Here is an 18,912-nt window from a genome sequence, read left to right on the forward strand (position 1 = left end):
TCTTTTCTCCATCTCCATACTCTTCTTCTTTTGTCTTTCTTCTTCTCACAATCCTCTCCCTGCTTTTCTCTCGCTCCTTTCTCCTTCTCCGTACACTCCCTCTCTTCTGTTTTCTCGACCCCCTCTCTCTTTCTCCTTCTGCTTCTCCGCACTTACTCTCTATCCGTTTCTAAAACTTCTGTTCTTTCTCCATCTTCGTACTTTTCCCTCTCCCTCCTGCTATTTAAGTGGCACAAAATGGCTCCACTTCACACCTTATCATGCTGCCGGTTCCCCTCCCGTTCCGGCCGAGATGCTATCTCTGGGAGCCCCGTTTCTCCTTGTGGACGTTCCCGTTGTTTCCAAGTCGTGTTGCGGGGGGGTCGAAGGTCAAAGCTGCAGATGTAATCTTGCTGCCGAGTGGAAACCACAATTAACCCCGGGCCACGTCTGATTCCTCCCTTACGCCAGGCGTCTGCTCACGGCCATCCACTGCACATTCGTGTGCTTGGGTGCCGGGGCAGCTTGTGGACGACATGCTTCAAGGCCGCACCGCTTGAGCTGATTGGTTGCACAGGCTAAAACGCAGTCAATGTCAAAGCGGTCGAGGCCGAATCCTGAGCCAAAACAGGGAATTCTGGGACTGCCCTAGCCAGATTTGAAGACCTTGAATTTTTTCAGCCGATAATACACGAGGCAGTCAGGAGTTTTTCTCTTGATTTACTGGTTCCTTCTTGGAAGCATTAGTTAATTTGTTAGCAACCAAGTATGATGTGTGCTCGCTCACGTGTAATTGGCCACTCAGCTAGTGGGATCTGTCTGATTGGCTGTCTGCATACCCTGCTGTAGTGATTTTGGAATAGAGAATGAAGTAAAAAAAAAAAAAAAAATAGAAAAGAAACTGCAGACGACTAAACTGCTGAGTCATTGTGAAACATCTATTCAAGGACGGCAGAGTCTGCTCCTGGGGGGACAGAACTCGCATAATTAAGATTCATTTTAAAAGTCTCCGGCATGGTGTGGCAAAGCAAACAGAAGGGACACAGATGAAGTTAATAATCTAGTCAGGAAGGCAGGCCGCGAGACTAGGTCACAGCTGAAAATAAGCTGGCCAATTATGCTGAGCATATCTACACCCCCTACATGGTGTATGAATACTGCAGAAGAGCACTTTTGGAAAATATATGTATTTTTTTTGTATGAACATATTCTTAGCTCTCAGGACCCCCTGTGCATACTAGTTTTAAACTTAAAATTAAAATAAATATTTGTGGATAGCCTATAATCTCTTCAGATCTACCTACCTATCATTCTGTCTATTGTAAGATAATGTAATATTATTTAGCTGGCTGGGTGCAGTTGTTCTCCTAGTGTAATTAAACAGGAACATTAGTTGGTATAATGCACTTAGCAAATAAGGGATTAGTCAATGTTGTCGGGCTATTTAAAGTTTATGTACAAAGTATTTGACACTGAGCTGGGAAATGGATGTTGCGCATGTCCAAACAAACACAATTAAACACAAACAAACACAATTAAACGCAATCAAACAGGGCGGGAAGCTGGAAAGCATATTTGTACTCTTGATGCAGTCCTACATTGCCGTAGTGTTCAAACAGCATTCCTGCCGGATTTCTACTTTATTCATGAGGAAAGTTTTGTGACTCCTCCAAAATAATTATTTAAAAGCCCTCACTGACAGGTACGCTGCATATTTCATATATATATCAAATTATGAGAGGGATGGAAATGCACTGCATTGGTGTGTTCTGCAAGAGGAGACGTGCTGGAGAAGGTTACAGATTGCTGCAGCTCCAGATATCAAATTGGTTTCCATTAATCACACAAACCAGAACCAGAATATCAAAAAGCTTGGCTTGAAGCAGGGGGGATGCTGGTGCAAAAACTGCAAACGGGCCTTTACAGAAACGACAGGCCGATTGATCGGAGGGTTTGATATGGAGCGGAGGTCTCCCCCACATCATCATGCACGATGGAGCGAATTGATCAAACCGTAATTAGTCTGGACCGCACCTGCCGGCAAGGTGTCATGACTTTGCACAGAGACCGCCGCTCGTAAATAACTCTCCCGACCGCGTTCCAGGCTCGTTCGCAACTCATTGGCTGCGATTGCCAATGTCTGACTCCATCACTACGTTCACTTGGGGGGGAAAAAAAGTCTGACAAAAATAAAATGAATTCCTGATAATGCTCCCACAAGGACCTGCCGTCGCACAGCCTGCCCTTCAGTCTCTTTCTCTGTGGGCGGGCCAACGGGTCTCACGATTTTCAAAATGTTTTCACAACTTTACGACCGTTGAGAAAGTTGCCTACTGCAGCTTTTTAGAAAAGTTTTGTGAACGAGGCCCAGTGTCTCCTACTCCCAGGATTCATTTTCTGCACTCCCTGTGACTGTGTGCAAACTTCACAACAAAATAATATTTATCGCACAAGCTTTCACGTAGCCCAGACTTGCCCTTCTGTGTGCCATCACTTCTCTACTTTTTCCAAGAAAGCCATTGATCCTTCGACTTCTTCCTGGCAACCGTTGCACAGCGTTTGCCATTAAGCATGTTGCTTGTAATTGCAGAGTGGTGGTTGTCCATATGCTACCCCGTTCACACAGTGAGTCAGCGAAGGGCCATTGCTGTAAATGGTGGGGGGGTGGGGGGTGGGGGGTGGGGGGGGGGGTGGGGGGGGAGGTTGACAAATGTTTGGAGACATTTTCCAGATGTCTGAATTACATTTTGGGAAAAGTGTGAGCAATCTCTTTGGCCTTTGATGATATGTTGCTTGTGTACCACTGGGGCTGAGCCAATCAGAAGCACAGCCTCAAACTCTCGACCACACCAGGTGGGCGTGTCCATTTTCAATGGGTGCTTTACCTTCCAATGCATAGGTAACCGTCTGCTCGAAAATGAGGATGAAGTCCTCTGCACCATGCAACTGGTGGATGTCAGTGCTTATCTTTCAAAAGAATGGTCAGCAATCAACATACAGTCGCATGCATGTGGGCTTCACTTTGTTTTCAAACTGATCGTCGATTTATATAGGCGGATATTTGCTGCAACTATTCAAATTTATGTTATTTTCTCCAGGGCAGGACAGTAGTGCACCATCAGTGCCCCACCTTTAGATTTTTAGACTCACGCCTCACCCAAAAAACAACATAAGTACCGCTACCCTTCCTGATTATAATCATGGGGCTATGTGGTAAAAAACAGATTGCTTAATGATAGTGCCCCTATTTCTCATGTGCTACCTCATCAATTGTTGCATAGAAGATCCTATGCCAGGGAAAATGAGTAATGAGAAATTAAATCTATTTTTCATCAAGACTATTTCCCGAGTCTCAGTAATTGCTAGTTCTTTCATCTTGAATGAATAATTCACCATGCATTTCATTGTGAACTTCAGTCATTTGCACATTTATGAAGATGTGTAGACCCTATTTATCAAATGCCAAGTAATAGGCCATTTGTGAATGCCCCTCTTGCATGGGTGTATGCGATTGCAAACATTGCTTCATACAATGTTATCATAGAATGGAAATTCAGTTATAAGGAACTACAGTATGTAGTAAACTCTACAGAACACACTTGCACCCACAGATTGGGGAATCATAGCCTATAGCCATCTTACTTACATTGACCTTTGACATCATTAACATTTGACCAAAGACAATTAATAATAATAATAATAATAATAATAATAATAGTAGTGGTTGTCATAGTAAAACTTTGAACCAGCTGCTTAAATATAGGAATTCAACAATTATTTGCGAGCACATCTTGCAAAAAAATATCCCAGAATTCAGAAAAGTGACAGTAACTGAATTACAGTTCTGCGTGGGTGGTCTAAGTCTGCGCGCAATAATGTACAGTGTGCCACTGAAATGGGTCAAAGAATTCAAATGCAAGTAACAGTAATTCCCAAAGGTAAAGCTATATGAAGTGTGAGAGCAGGTTGATTGTTAAAACAATATACCTAATTTACTAATCATTTAGGGGAGGACTTTTACTGCCTGCACTGGCCCAGTAAATCCCTATTTTAATTCTGATGTGTTTGAGATATTTTACTGGTGTAGGCTGAACTGATTTGATTCACACACTGTCTGTTTTTTTTATTATTATGGTGTGTATGCACGTGTCTGTTTCATCAGTTAAACATATTACAAGAGTTAACTAGGCTATGCTTTAAATATACAGCATTGAAGCGATTTGCATATAACATTTCCAAAAATAAACATTTGAGGCACTTAGTCTTTTGGCTTCCAGTAATTCATGTACACCCCCAAACCACGCACTGTAAACATGTTTGTGTATGGATCAAGTATAGATAAGATCAATTCAATTTTGATTATGGCTGTGAAACAAACACGTTACTGTTTTATACAGTTCTCTGCGTCCATGTGTGTCCAACTCGATGGACTAACGATATCAATTTATCTCGTTTCGCAGAATCTCCACAGGGTGGCGTAATCCAAGCTAACAGCATAAAAACGTGAAAATCGGCTTGTATAGTGGCTGTCTGTAAAACCTGTACTTAAATTAATTGCCGAAAATATATTTTTTTAAACACCGAACTATTAAAATCAAAGCAGATACAAATTCAACAATGCGACTGAACACTCCCAATCTGAATGAATAGGTACAACAAATAAATCTCGCTTATAAGAACTCACTGTACGTTGTCATTATTGTTTTAATAACAATGGATTGTGTACTGATGTACAAATGGTATCCGTTTAAAAATATACTCCCGAATATGATTGTGTGACAAAGCATGCATTTCTGTGTGCGTGCGTGTTTTCGAAACGATGCAGGGCTGGGGGTGGGTCAACACCACATCAGTCAGAGATCACGAGTTCTATCAATATTCCAGCTAAAGTGCTCGCAGGATAGCTAATGCTGTAGCCGCATCCCGGCCACTCTTAAGCGTCACATTCGGCGTTGCTGTGTTGCAGGAGTCTGTGCATTGCGAAACCCACGACAAAACTCTTGAAGGTGTCTGTCTCTTTCCCTTGCGTAAAAAACAAAAACAAAACCGTTTCTCTTGCGAAAGGGTCGTTTTAGTTTGTGCATCCAGACTGCGCACCTGCATCAAATCTATTGAGAGGCGGGTGAAGACGGGAGTATTGACTCTTTTTTTATTTTAGTAATATTTCGCACTTTTCACACACATTTTGATATCCGTCGAGAGGTTTTGGAGAGCACTCCGATACAGTCAGACCGAGGGCTGCACGCGCCGCTCTGGCAGTCGGTGCGAAGTGTTTCTCAATATGCGACCGTCGCTCAGTGAACATAAACCGTCAGCCGCGGCAGCATCAGTCCCGGGAACGGATTGCAGTATGTGCAGTACCTTTGCTCTTCAGAGATTGTAGAAAACAAGGAAGAAAGCCAACATGTTACTGGATAAATCCAATAATATAAGCTCGGGGTGAGGGTTAAGGAACGGACATCTTCCAAAGCAAGTTTGTTTCATACTTTTTGTATATATTTAATGTATATCTTCTAATTAAATGTGTGTGGAATCGGAGCAAATATGACTGTGGTCATTTGCCGCTACCGGAGCTAAGACTCCGTTCACCAGTTTACTTCTTTATCTGTTTTCCGGCAAAGCGTCATATTCGGCGGAGTATGGCTCTGGAAGATAAACGTGGGAAAGCCTTATCTTTCACACAGATGGGAATAGAGGAGAACTCGATGAGAAACGGGAGAGGCCTCTCTGATCAATGGGCCGACAGTGTGGTGGTTCGTCCCAGGACAACCGAACGACACATCACCGTGCACAAAAGACTTGTCCTGGGTTTCGCCATCTCTATCCTAACACTTATCGTTGTCACCATCATCGCGGTGTTGTTCGGCGTCAGGTTCGAAGAGTGCGCAGGGGAGAGCAACTCGCGCGTTTCCAATGAGTCTGCTACCAAGCTCAACCAGTCTCGGGAAGCTAATTTTAATCACAGGGATGAAGACGTCCAACCTTGGCGACAACTGAGATTACCCACGTCTTTGCGGCCACGGAACTACGATTTGAAGCTTTCGGTGTACATGGACAACTTCACTTTTTCCGGCGAAGTTAACATTGAAGTCGAGTGCGTGAAGTCCACGAAGTTTATCGTCCTGCACGCGGACAGGCTGGATGTAGAAAAGGCGGTGGTGTATTCGGATAACAAAAAACCTGCCATAAGGATTCACCGCCAGTTTCATTATCCATCAAACCAAGTTTATGTCATCGCCTTGCACAGGGAGTTAAAGCCACTAAGAACGTACAAAATTAACATTACATTCGAAGCCCAAATTGAAAACGAACTTTTGGGATTTTTCCGGAGCTCGTATGTTCTGCACGGAGAAAGAAGGTACAATTTAATGCTGTGCTTCATATTTATACTGCAGCTTGTGTTTAATAGCAGTTACGTCAGTTTCATTCAATTAAAAGCTTAAACGATCACATAAAATGCGGCATAAATCGTGAATACGCATTACTGCCAGAAGAAATGTGTTCTCTTACTAGCTATTAACGCTGAAGTTCACGGACTGATGATGATGATGCTGATTATTATTATTATTGATATTTCCCTGGCTGGAGTGCCTGCGGTTTCATGACTGTCTTTGAAGTTGCGCTAAACCAAGGTCTTGACCGTCTCTTAAGAGTAGCCTATTCATCCTAACTCATCAATAAATTCAGACATTATGGAATCAGCATAGGCTGTAATTGATATAGCCCTGTACGTTATGGAGTCAAGTATAAAGTTTGCCTCTTGTTGACTTGTTGATTAGATAAGTCAAATGCATGCCCACAAACGAATTAGGTAAATATTTATTGGAATTGTGAGCTACTTCCATAATCTACTGCCACGAATAAAATATGGCCACATTTACTTAATTTGTTAAAGGCTGCTGCCTTCAATTTGCATATGCGGGTTATGTGATACAATGTGTACTTATTTATTATCTAATGTTATGCACCGAAACGGAAAGCATACTATCTTAATATGCGGAGTATTGACTGGAGCGATTATTTGCAGGAACACACGTAGCATGCTTTGCACAGAATCCAATTTGAAAGATTCTAATCTGTAGCGTCCTTTTCACAAGATCAGTGGCTTGACGCCTCATCCATTCGTTGCATAATATTTCACAAATCACTTGGAAATAACTTCCACTGGGTCCTGATGTAATCATTAACATGAAATGAAACTTGACACGATGCGATTAGTTATTCTGCATGGGCTGGCACTGATAGCGTGGTCAACACTACGGATGCTATGGGGTGAAAGCGAATCTTCTAATCTAAGGAATGCGCATCAGTTTGAAAACCAAGTATGTAATAGGCTATAGTCGCAGATTTTCCCAGTCCAGTAATGAGATTAGTTCAAAATGCTCTTATGTGTCGGTGGGCTTAGATCAGTATATGAGGCGATTATTCTTTTTTCTTTTTTTCCTCAGGGAAATTCCTCAAAATATTTCACGAATAGTTAAAGCCTATGAAACCTCGTTTGCCTAAAGTACCCATGAAACAGAATGCAACAAACGAACAATTAAAATTTTAGAAAACTTTGCGGATGATTAATACTGTGACCGTCTAAGTTTCTGGTAGACTGACATGTTTGTGAAGAGCATCTTCAGCTTTGGAGGAAACCTTTGGAGAGGTTCGGTGACAGTAACAGGCATTTATAAATCAATTATCTGCCTTGGGCCTAGATTAAGTGTAAATTAGCAGTGAGCAAATGGGTTTTATTTTCTTATCTTACACAGCATTATGACACCTGTGGTCTCTGATATTGAGCTAAAGTGTTTAAGCATCAAGGTCATAAAATGTTAAACCTACTTATATTTCTCATAAGCTCTACTGTTGATGTGGTGTGCATACAGATCCACTCCAGCAGGGGTAGTTCTATATCGATACTAAAAATAAAAGAAAACGATATACATAGTTAATTGCACTGAGAACAGCCTTAGGTGTCACATCAATTCAAAATAAACCTAAAAGTGGAGAACCAGAATGTTGGGAGAGGCAGCATTTAAGCTTTTAACATTAGTGCCATTTAACACATCCCATTTACCTGGAGCACCTCGCCCAAGTTTAAATAGCATCCTTTTAGCTGATTGGATATGCACTGAAGCACCTCGGGTTAAGTACCTTGCTCAGGGGCACAGTTGCGGTGCCCTGTGTGGGAATTGAACCCGCAGCCTCTGGATTACAAGAGCGCTTCCGTAACCATTATTCTACGCCGCCGCCCTAACAAGCTGCGATTGGCTGCGTGTCGTTAGAAGGTCGAGCGCAGAAGGTCATTCTAGCGCCGAGCCGGGTTTTAATCAGCGTACAAACCCAACGGACCAGACAGTCCTGCCGGCTGGTTTATAATTGCCCCACTCCCAGCGAAGCTCTCTCTTACTCCCGTATGCTCTTAATTGGTTCTTGGTAGTCCGGCAGCTGATCCGAGATCAGTCAACACAAACTCTTCTTCTAATCCTTACCCAGGCCGTTGTTTGAAAGAAAGATCGATCTGATCCTTAGTCAGGCTTCTGTGCGGAATTGGAATGGTGAATGGAACCTGAAAACACTGATGGAGAGAGTCGATGTACTTCGCTATGGATCGCAGGCGGGACTAAGTCCTAATATCAGTGTATATCAGCTCTGTCTGGCAGTATTTTTAGGTTTTATTCGCTGTGTTCCTCTGTAAGCAGTGAAGATGACGAGGACATAGAGCAATTTTGTATTGTTGCATTTTACCGAAAACAGCTCCACATATGCTAATCTAACACCAGTTATTTCGGATCAGTTGGCTGAAGATGTTATTATACAATGTGTTAAAGATTTCACTCTTCCACTGTGTTGTGTTGGTAGGATTGACATCTGTGCCAAAGCAGAATATCCGGCTGTTTTAAAGACAAGCTCGTGCAATGTTCACGTTTGTCCGGCATTGCTTTGGACGGGAAGACACCCTGCCTCGCCTGATCTGTCCTGAGCGGGCATGTCATGTGTCAACAGACTTGACACAGGATTTGATCAGTGTAGGAGACCTGTGTGTGAACGGGGAAAACCGCTACCTGGTAAAATGGTAAATGGACTGCATTTATATAGCGCTTTTATCCAAAGCGCTTTACAATTGATGCCTCTCATTCGCCAGAGCAGTTAGGGGTTAGGGGTTAGGTGTCTTGCTCAAGGACACTTCGACATGCCCAGGGCGGGGTTTGAACCGGCAACCCTCCAACTGCCAGACAATCGGTCTTACCTCCTGAGCTATGTCGCTACCTGACCTGGATAATGGAACCTGCCAGCGTTGTGGGTTCCATGTGTGAAAGCTGCTTAAGAGAGACGTGATGCTGCTGAGCTGGGCGCATTTGGGCCTCATTCACAAAACTTTCCATAAATTATTCTTGCTTTTGTTCTTAAAAATGTTCTTATGAAAAACCAATATGGGATTCATGACACATATACAGACCTTTTGTTTTTGTGCATGTCCCAGGTGTATGAGATGATGAATGCTGGCTGTTTGTAAATTGAATGCGCAGTCCTGTTCATGTGATTCGCATAAGGAAACAGCCGTGAACAAATACAGATAAGATATAAATGACGAATGCCGAAATGTTCTTGGAAATGTTCTCACACACAATGTCCGATCAGATTTGATCGTACACATGTTTTGTGATTGAGGCCCAATATTCCAGGTATAAATGAAGAAAAGGTTATAGCGTAGCCACCTGTTCATGGGGGAACACTGTGGTTATGTATGCAAATTTGCACCTGAGATCTATGATAATTGCTTTCTCTGTAGTAAATCAAACTTGTGGAAACTGCCACAAAACAAAACTACCTAACCTTAAAATGCATTGCAACATTAAAATGAGCATTTTTACAATGCATAAAATATCCTTGTTTGTGCAAGAAGAAAAATAAGTTGTTTTGTAATATTAGATGAGATTTTGCATTTGGGAAAACAGAAATTCTAATTGAATTGATTTTCTTTTTTTCTCCTTTTTTTCCACCTCACCGGTGAAGTATATAGAAGGCACATGTGTTTAAGTCTCAGTTAATTAATTTGTCTCGCTACTTGCGGTCCCAGTTCTCACTGCTCTCCCATTGGACTATGCCAGGCAGCCTTTGTTCTCCTGAATGGCATTAGCCTGGCGCTGTGCCTATTGTTCTCAGACTGAAGCTGGCAACCCCCCTGAGGTGCTTCTGTAGAGGAATCTTCCGGAAGCTGAATGTCCCTTATGAAAAAGTCACGTGTTTAAAAAACCACGTGTTTAAAAAACCACGTGTTCAAAAACCACATGTGAACACCCAACATGTGAGGAGCCCACATGTGAACTATAAGAGCAATTCCCCTAATAAGATGAGAGCAGGAAAAGGTCACGTGTTTTGTTTTCACATGGGAAAAAGTGAAGATGCAAATCTCACATGACTTCATGTGGCCTATTTTCTTTTCACATGTAAAAAAATGTGACATTCGTGTGCGAAACTGTGATTTTCACGTGTGAAAAGGCAGACTTTACGTGTGATTTCTTCGTAAGGGGTGCCCACAGTGGCTTACGCCACAAGATCAGCTCTAGCTTTCTTCATACCAACATCAATCCATAGGTATGGTCCTTAAAGGAAAATCACATATGATACAGTATTTTGATATCAAAATATGGTATGTAGCAAGTAATTGTTACGCCTTGAATGCAATGCTCCTCCCATAGTCCTGTGATACGAGACCGTCTTGCTATCAGCCAGAGCCCTTCATTTGAAAGAACCAGGAAATACAAAGCTTTTGTTAAAAATGTATTTTTTCTCTCACTGTAGCTCCCAAATAATTAAAAATAGATCCAGGTGTGTTTGTTTTGTGCTTGGTGTTGATTTAGTTTTTGAGGAAATGAGCGAAAAGCAAGCCATACTCTATTGAAAGGGTTTACCTGTAACCTCTAGCATCGCGTACTGTGCCTCTGTTTTATAAATATTGTGTCTTGATTGCATCTCGTAGTTAAGCAAGTGGCTCACCGTGTAGGTGCCGCAGAATGCAGTGTTTGTTTTAGTTGACTTTAATTTGTAATTATTGTTACACAATCACACAAGTGTAACAGGAATAGCTGTTCTTTGATCTGGTAATAATGTAGGCAGTTTTTCGTGATGTTACTGAACTATAAACTCACTCGGGGGGTGGGGGGGGGGGTCTGGCTCTGTTCCACCGAGCGCGGGGGTGGGTGGAAGCTGTGAAAAGTTCTTGGAGTTACGGTTTCGGCTCCCTCCGGTGACATCCCGTGAGTGCCAGCGCACCCTTCTGGGTGTTATCAGGAAGAGATAACGCCTCCACTTTGATCCTCGCTGGTGTGGCTGTGTGGCCTGTGGCACCGAAAATAGAGGCGCCCCTCGGTTGCATGCCAGCGTATCAGCAGAGTCTCGCTTTGGCTGCGCTTGCTCCTTGCACCCCCCAAGTGTGGGGGCGGCACGGCGGTGACTCAAGAAGCGGCACAAGTTGCGATTCGGAAACTGGGGAGGGAGGGAAAGCTGTGAGGCCGTGATCTGCGGCATGCTGACTGATGTGTGGAGCTCAGATTTGGCTGCTTTGCGGAGGCAGGAACACCTGTGTCAAGAGCAGTGGTGACCAACCCTGTTCCTGGAGATCTACCTACAGGTGCTGTAGGTTGTCACTGAAAACGTAGCGCACCTCATTCAACAGCTAGAGCAGGGCTGTCCAACCCTGTTCCTGGAGATCTACCGTCCTGTAGGGTTTCACTCCAACCCTGATGAAGCACACCTCACTCAACTAGCTAGCGATCTCGTTGAGCTGTTAATTAGTGAGAGTCAAGTGTTCCAAATTGGGGCTGAAATGAAAACCTGCAGGATGATAGATCTCGAGGAGCAGAGTTGGTTACCGCTGGTCTAGAGGAATCAATATCTGTCAAGGAAAGGCTCAGCGTTGTCGGATTGCTTGGTAATTGCTGGGTAATTGTCAGCACAGTTTGTCTTCCTTGTCTTCCTTGTTTGCACACACAGTGCCACTACGGCATACGTTTCCCAAGAGGGGACACTGGTTTGCTCACATACCAGCAAACTGAAGTTACTGGAAAGGAACATATTGCCCAAGGGCATTCTGGGTTATCGCAAATGAACTTGCTAAATGCCTCTGAAGAGCAAACATGCTCAGAGAGGTGAGAGGGAGAGGAGGGGGGGAGAGACTGAGAGAGAGAGAGAGAGAGAGAGAGTGGTGGGGGGGAGAGAAAGAGAGAGAGAGCAAGGGGGAAGAGAGAGGGGGGGAGAGACAGAGAGAGGGAGAGAGAGAGTGGTGGGGGGAGAGGGGGGGGGTAGGAAAACTAGTAGTGTTCACACTATGTAAATACAGTGGGGCAGGCCCCACAAAATGACTTATGTTATACCCAAGTTAAATATCCTTTTAAAAACTACCCTAAAAAGCCAATGCTTTTTATGTTTCTGCTGTATGCCTTCATTAAGGCAATATTAGCAAAGACGTTTCTCACACAGTGTCTGTGAACCCTGGATGGTTTTATGGGTACAAATTGATTGTACTAATTACAGGTTTTATAAGGCATGTCCAGCCAACTGCAGCCACACAGCCTGCTTTGGGATTTTATGTGGACAGATTTGTGAAGTGGGGGTAGCTGTTCTTCTTCACATTGATCATTCATATTCACATTCAACTGACAGCTGCAAAAAAATAAAATAAATAAATTAAGCGTTCGTAGTTTTTCTGCAAAGAAATTTAGGGAAATTGTGTGTATTCAGGGCCCTAACTACCATTGAGGACAACGAGGTCATGTCCTCTGTATTTTTTTCATGTCCATTTCCAAAGTTTAAATGTCATTTCGTTCTGTGGTGAGAACATCTGTTGAAATTCATTTGGGAGGGAAATGATCGGTCTTTGACACTTTCTCAAATTTAAGCGTAATCTAGAGGCACATTTACAGAATTAACACCATAAAATGCATCCTCAATTAAACGACTAAATTACAGGGGGAAAAAAGCACGCACCTCACCCCACCTCAGCTGAGTCTCCAGACCTCAGTATTTTTAAAGTCCAGATTGTGCCCCTGTGTGTACTGCCTCTTCCCTCCTAACCCAGCCCCTCCTCGCCCCCCCCCCCCCTTTACCTGCAGGTACCTGGCGGTGACCCAGTTCTCCCCCACCCACGCCCGCAAGGCTTTCCCCTGTTTCGACGAGCCTGTGTACAAGGCCATCTTCAAAGTGAGCCTGAGGCACGAGGGGGGGCACCTGTCCCTCTCCAACATGCCCGTGGAGCTCTCCGTGCCCGAGGAGGACGGCTGGGTCACCAACCACTTCTTTCGCACCCCCCGCATGTCCACCTACTACCTCGCCTGGGCGGTGTGCAATTTCACCTACAGAGAAGCCTTCACCGAGAGCGGCGTGGTGGTGAGTAGAGTCACTGTTTCTTTAAGGGGTATATCAGTCTGGTCTCACGTACAGTACTGCTGCTAATTCACTTGGAGACGATGAATGAAATTTTTTTAAATTTGAAAGATCAGACTTTTTTTTTGCCCTCATTGAACATTTTCAAATAAATGATTTGGTGCATTTTTAGCAGCTTAAAACTTACATTTGCATGATGCTTTGAATCCTCTTAGATTCCTGTGACTTTTGTTATTATTTTATTAATATTTAATCACATTTGTGCATGATCTGCTGTGTATACAGAGTGGCCTGTAAATGTTTGCACAGTGACACAATTTTTGGTGGCTCTGTACTCCAGCACATTGGATTTGAAATGAAACAATGAACACGAGGATGAAGTGCAGACTGTCAGCTTTAATTTGAGGGTACTTACATCCATACTGGGTTCTGATTCCCAGGCCCTGGCTAGGACCTTCTTGCTGTGAGGTGACAGTGCTACCCGCTGCTTGACCTTGCCACCCTATTTACATATCGAAGTAAATAAATGACGTGCCCAACCGCCTGTTCTATCAGGGCTGGCAGATGAGTAACTTGGCAACAGTACAACCTCTGTACCTTCTGAGTGAGTGTTCTGAAAAGCAGGCCTGAGCGTGTGCAACCTCAGGAATAAACCGCTGTCTGAACACGTGACTATGGTACTGTTTCCTGTGGACATCTTGAAGTTCAGAGACCGCTTCGCAGACAGTTCTGTCTGTAGAAAATCGAAGGAAGGACAGCTGAATTAAAATGAATGAATTAACTAACATTAATGTTTTCTTTTAATGTTTTCTGTTTCTGTGTCCCTGTCCCCCATGAACCCCTGCTCCTGCAGATACGCCTGTATGCCAGACCGAATGCCATCGACAGAGGGCTGGGGGACTACGCCTTGAATATCACTAAGAAGCTCCTGCAGTTTTATGAAGACTACTTCAAAGTTAAATACTCCCTGCCCAAATTAGGTAAGGATAGTGGGATATAAACTATACCTAATTGAACTCTTGTGAATTTCATCAGTTGGGTTCTTGAGTTGGGAGTTCTTAAGTATTTATCTCAAAAGTTAAAAGAACTCGTAAGGAAACCACAAAGGATTCTGGGAAATAACGTCCAGATTATTATCAAAGAAGCTTATTGAACTTCACCATGCATCGGTTTAACGTGTGCAGAACAGTTACACCTTTCAAATAAGGACTGAGAGGAGGGGTTTTGTAAACTGTCGCCTCGTATACAAGAAAAGATGCACTTGTTCTGAAGTCATTGGGTGATGTATCACTGTCTTGTCTCCCACGCAGAAGCCATTTGCCTTTTACGTAGCCGCTGTTTCAGAGCTTGACGGAGTCTCTGTTTTCTGATACTGTGACAGCGGTGTTTATCTTTGGCTGGGAAGCGGCAGTGAGCAGTCGGGGTCTGATTTCTGTCTGTGTCCTGGTTTGGATGCTTCCTCTTGGCTTCTTGTGGCCACCTGAATTTTTCGTGTTCTAGTGAAGGTCTCAGTATTTAGGTGTGAGTCACACACTCTGATGGAGATGGTCCCCAGACGTTTGGGTCTACCAGGCTGTGGACAGTGCGGGTCAGAAAGTCTTTGCTCTCTTTCACCAGGAACTACAGTTTATATCAGTATTTTTTGTTTCATTTCTGGGTGGGAGTTTATGATAATTTGCATCGTTTGGATTGTTCACATCTCACATTGCTGACCTCATCGGTCACATTGTTGTGTTTCCCTGAAGGCATTATCAAGGTTGGATGACCTACTTCCACACCACAGTTTATATTTTGGGAAAATTAATAAAATTGATCTTGGGTCAGACCTACAACTATGCCCCTTTCTGACCCTCAAGAACCTTCATTCTGCCCATCTCTAATCCATGAGCACAAACTTGGTTTACTAAAGTTGGAACTTCTCCAGGGTCAGTGTTAAGGGGCATAGTCTGTCGATATGAGACCACATTGAGTGGGATATGTGAGGCTTACCCCTGCAAAATACATCCTGATCTCAGCACAGAATTTAGCTCTCTTTCCCCCCCCGTTCTCTTGTTCTGCTCACAGAACACACAAACCTTGTTCAACACTTACATATTTTAGGAACTTACATCATATCCTCTCTTAGTCTTCTTTCGCTAAGACTAGAGTGACTGAAGTCTTTCTTAGTAACTTTCATATTTCATGCTGTACCAAGAGCCTGTTTAGCTGGCCTCCTTTGTGCTTTCTCAGGAGCCTCTAGTGCAGCGTTCAGATACTGTGGTCCAACAAATCCGTTGTCTAACACCAATGTAAACTTCTTCGATTCATACTCAATACGCAACACTCAAAATCGTTGGCTACCTCAGCATCCGCAGTCTTTTTTAATCTCACAGGATAGAGCCATATTTAATTAAGGTAATAATAAAAAAATAAAAAAACACAAGCAAGAGAAGAAACAGAGTTTGCATGGGCGCACTCTGCAGTATTTGGCGTGGAACGTCCGGTCGGCAGCGGCAGCATCGCGATTGCGGGCTGATCACACGGAAGCGAGCGGCGCTGACTTCACGCCAGGGTTACGTAAGGCCGCCATGCGGGCGCTGGCAGACAGGGGGCAGCTGCGCGCCCCAAGGACCATTAAGAGACGCCCCGATGCCTCGAACCCTGGCGGAAAACGCACGCAACGCGCAGAACGACGCGCTTAGCCGAATCTTTAAAACGCGCACGGTCCACTTCACCCCTCATCGAGCTCCTTCAGCCTTTGAGAGGCTGATGCGCGTCCAATTTGTTGCTCTTTAGCGTTCGAGACTCAGCAGAGAGCCGCGCGCAGTGCCACAGCTGACTCGCTGGCCGCCGCTCTGCTGTTAATCAGCCCTCCTCTTTAGAAATTTTAGCGTTTTTAACTGTGTCACCGATCAAAGAGGGGAATAGTTGAAAGGCAACATCGCGGTCGGAAAACAGGCTTTTTAACACCCGGCAAGCAAGTTTTGTCGGTGATTATATTCAACGCTCGGCACTGGTTCACTGTACAACAGACACCATGAGGGGAAAGGCGCTATAATAATGCATTTCATCATCATCATCATCACCCATTATTTTTGAGATGTTTTTATGACTTGTATTGTTTTTTTTGGGGAGATCGTATGAGTCTGTTTCTGCTGTTGTTTGCTGTTGATGGTGGTGTGGCAGCTCTTTTCTGGTTCTTTGGCTTGAATAGGCAGGTGTGTACAGTGTTCCATAGAAAAGGAGATGCAAATGGTTGACCTTTTTATCCAGGAAAGCCAAGAGCCCCGTATGAAGTGTTTGAGAAATGAAAAAACAAGGAATGCTGCTGCCTTCTCATCAAAGCGCTTCCTCGTTCCACTAATTAGAGGTACTTCCATCACCACTTCCATCTTCTCCAGATTAAATAGGGGTAACACCTTAATTGAACTCTTTGGCATAAACCTGACATAACGCTGCCATACAGCTTTCACAAGATGCTATGACAGATGATATCAGTTTGTCAGATGTCAAAAATCACGGAAAACTTTATGGCAGTAGCATCTTTCATAACATTTGCTGATAAAAGTATCACTGTTTTAAAAATAATTTAACAAACTGATATTATCTGTTATACCATTATGACAGCTGCTGTGTCATGTGTATGACAGTGTTATGTCAGCCTTATGTCAGAGGGTTCAAGTAAAGTTTTCCCAAATAAGACATCCAATTAAAATGTCATCTTGATGGCTTAGCACAGTTCTCAAGCTTGGGCTCTTTCTCATTATGTGTGCCATCTCAGAAGCTGGTAAAATCACCATCTAACACTCTGATTCCCCCCCCCCCCCCACCACCACCACCACCTCTCGGGTTAAGCTTTCTCCAAATTTTTTCCTCCTGTCTTCTTGTGATTGAAGTGATCCGGCAGCGTGTGCTGCCCTCTGTGGGGTGCCCTAGCTGCCCTGATCTTTGTCATGTCAGGAACTGCATTTCTCACTTTATGAGAGAGTGGGCCAGAGTATGGGGATTAGCATCAGCTGGAAGAGCGGCGGCCAGCAGAGCAGGGGTTAAGGCATCAGGCAGTGACGGGGACACCTACAGTTCGGGTCCTTTTATTATACCCAACCCAGCTTCAGTGGCCTCCTGCTGAATACTGCTGCATACACTCCTCCATGTGCACGGAGACAGACTCAGACCTGCACTGAGAGTTTGCTGCTGGCATTACTCTGGAAAAAAAAAACAAAAAAGAAAAGCGAAATGCTAATTCATCCTTGCGGTATTGCGGGATTTCACTTTTGTGTATGCGTAGGTGTAGAGACTTCACATCTGCACTGAGCTCTTTAAAATCTCCACCGCAGATGTTGAGCACTTTTCAAAATGGAAACCATGGTAAGGGTCTGTTTGGAATTGCAGGTGTGTTGTAGGTGGCCTTTACAACGTATTCAGGACCGTGCGTAATATCATTAAATCAATACTAGCGGTGGACATTTCAGCTCCTTGCAGCGGCTTGAGTCACGTGATTCAGTTCATCGCAAATATTTGTTCGATGAGTCGCTCACAGATTCGTTCACGGTTGTGTTCGCTGTTTGTCTTTCCTTTGTGAACGCATCAGAGGACCCCGTGCACAGCCTGCTCTGGTTCAGCGCAGTTTGGCTCAAGCACAGTCAGTGATTCCTCAGTAAAGCCTGTGCTAGCTGATGTGAGCCTGTGTTAACAGACTTTAAAACCCCCCTTGCTGCTTCGTTAACTCGGTTCTGATTGTTGAAACAACTCCCCATATTGTAATTTAGCTGAATTGAATGTTCGTTTTGAAAAAATCCTCTATCACTGGAGTTTTATTAATATTATGCAAACAAATGGAGTGTTGTGTGTCATTGTCTCAAAACTATGCAATAATTGCACAAAGTTAAATAGCCTTAAATCCTTTATAAGTCGTTCTTGAGCTAAGGTAATGCTTCATGAAGATGACAGTACTGCAGATTCTAGGCAAAACACTGTTCTCACTTGTGAACAAAACACACAATGTCACTCGAATCTTAAGGCAAGGCATTCCTGTGCGAAAAGCTTCTGAATGATTTATACAGACAGCGTATTGTGCTGGAGGTTTTATAAATATTTCATGAAGAGAATATGCACTTCCCGTAAGGTGTGATCAAATTGTCAAATGATGCATTTGGATGTTTACTAGGCAATTTAATTCATGTACCATTCTCACGGGTACTGTATATCAAGAGTTTACCATCAAATCTGCAACCTGGTTAACAAGTCCACCCCTCTAACTGCTACTGCATGCACCCGATCCATTACAGCCCCCCAAATATTTGTCCTATGGTTTAACATGACAATCATTAACTATTAGAGGGATATGTTGAAAGATGAATTTTAGCCATATGAAATATTTTCATGTGTTGTGCTTAGTCCTTACTGCAGTATGAAAGTCTTTCTTGGAATTTGTCCCTTGCAAAAAAAAAAAAAAAGACCTGCTCAAATTTCTGAAAGCTCAATTTTCCCATAATGCATTTATGTAAATGTTACACATTGCAGTCTGGGAAAACGAGTCACTGGGGTAAAGAAACAAATGGATCTCCCTCCATCTGTTCA

At 43.6% G+C, this 18,912-nt stretch overlaps 1 protein-coding gene across 3 annotated transcripts in view; it reads left to right on the top strand.

Moving 5' to 3' along the window:
* The first annotated feature begins 4,868 nt into the window (after positions 1-4,868).
* The window catches only part of LOC135258793 (thyrotropin-releasing hormone-degrading ectoenzyme-like), a 119,394-nt gene continuing 105,350 nt past the window's right edge, over positions 4,869-18,912 (top strand). For all 3 annotated transcript variants that reach the window (XR_010331095.1, XR_010331094.1, XM_064342377.1), the window contains exons 1-3: positions 4,869-6,337; positions 13,083-13,356; positions 14,207-14,333. Coding sequence is in view for 1 of the 3 variants with exons in the window: in XM_064342377.1 (XP_064198447.1) it covers positions 5,619-6,337; positions 13,083-13,356; positions 14,207-14,333 (1,120 nt within the window). In the remaining 2 variants the exon portion in view is untranslated. The remainder of the gene's footprint in view (positions 6,338-13,082; positions 13,357-14,206; positions 14,334-18,912) is intronic.

The sequence above is a fragment of the Anguilla rostrata genome, chromosome 7 (genome assembly GCF_018555375.3).
Source record: "Anguilla rostrata isolate EN2019 chromosome 7, ASM1855537v3, whole genome shotgun sequence".
Taxonomy (NCBI): Eukaryota; Metazoa; Chordata; class Actinopteri; order Anguilliformes; family Anguillidae; genus Anguilla; species Anguilla rostrata.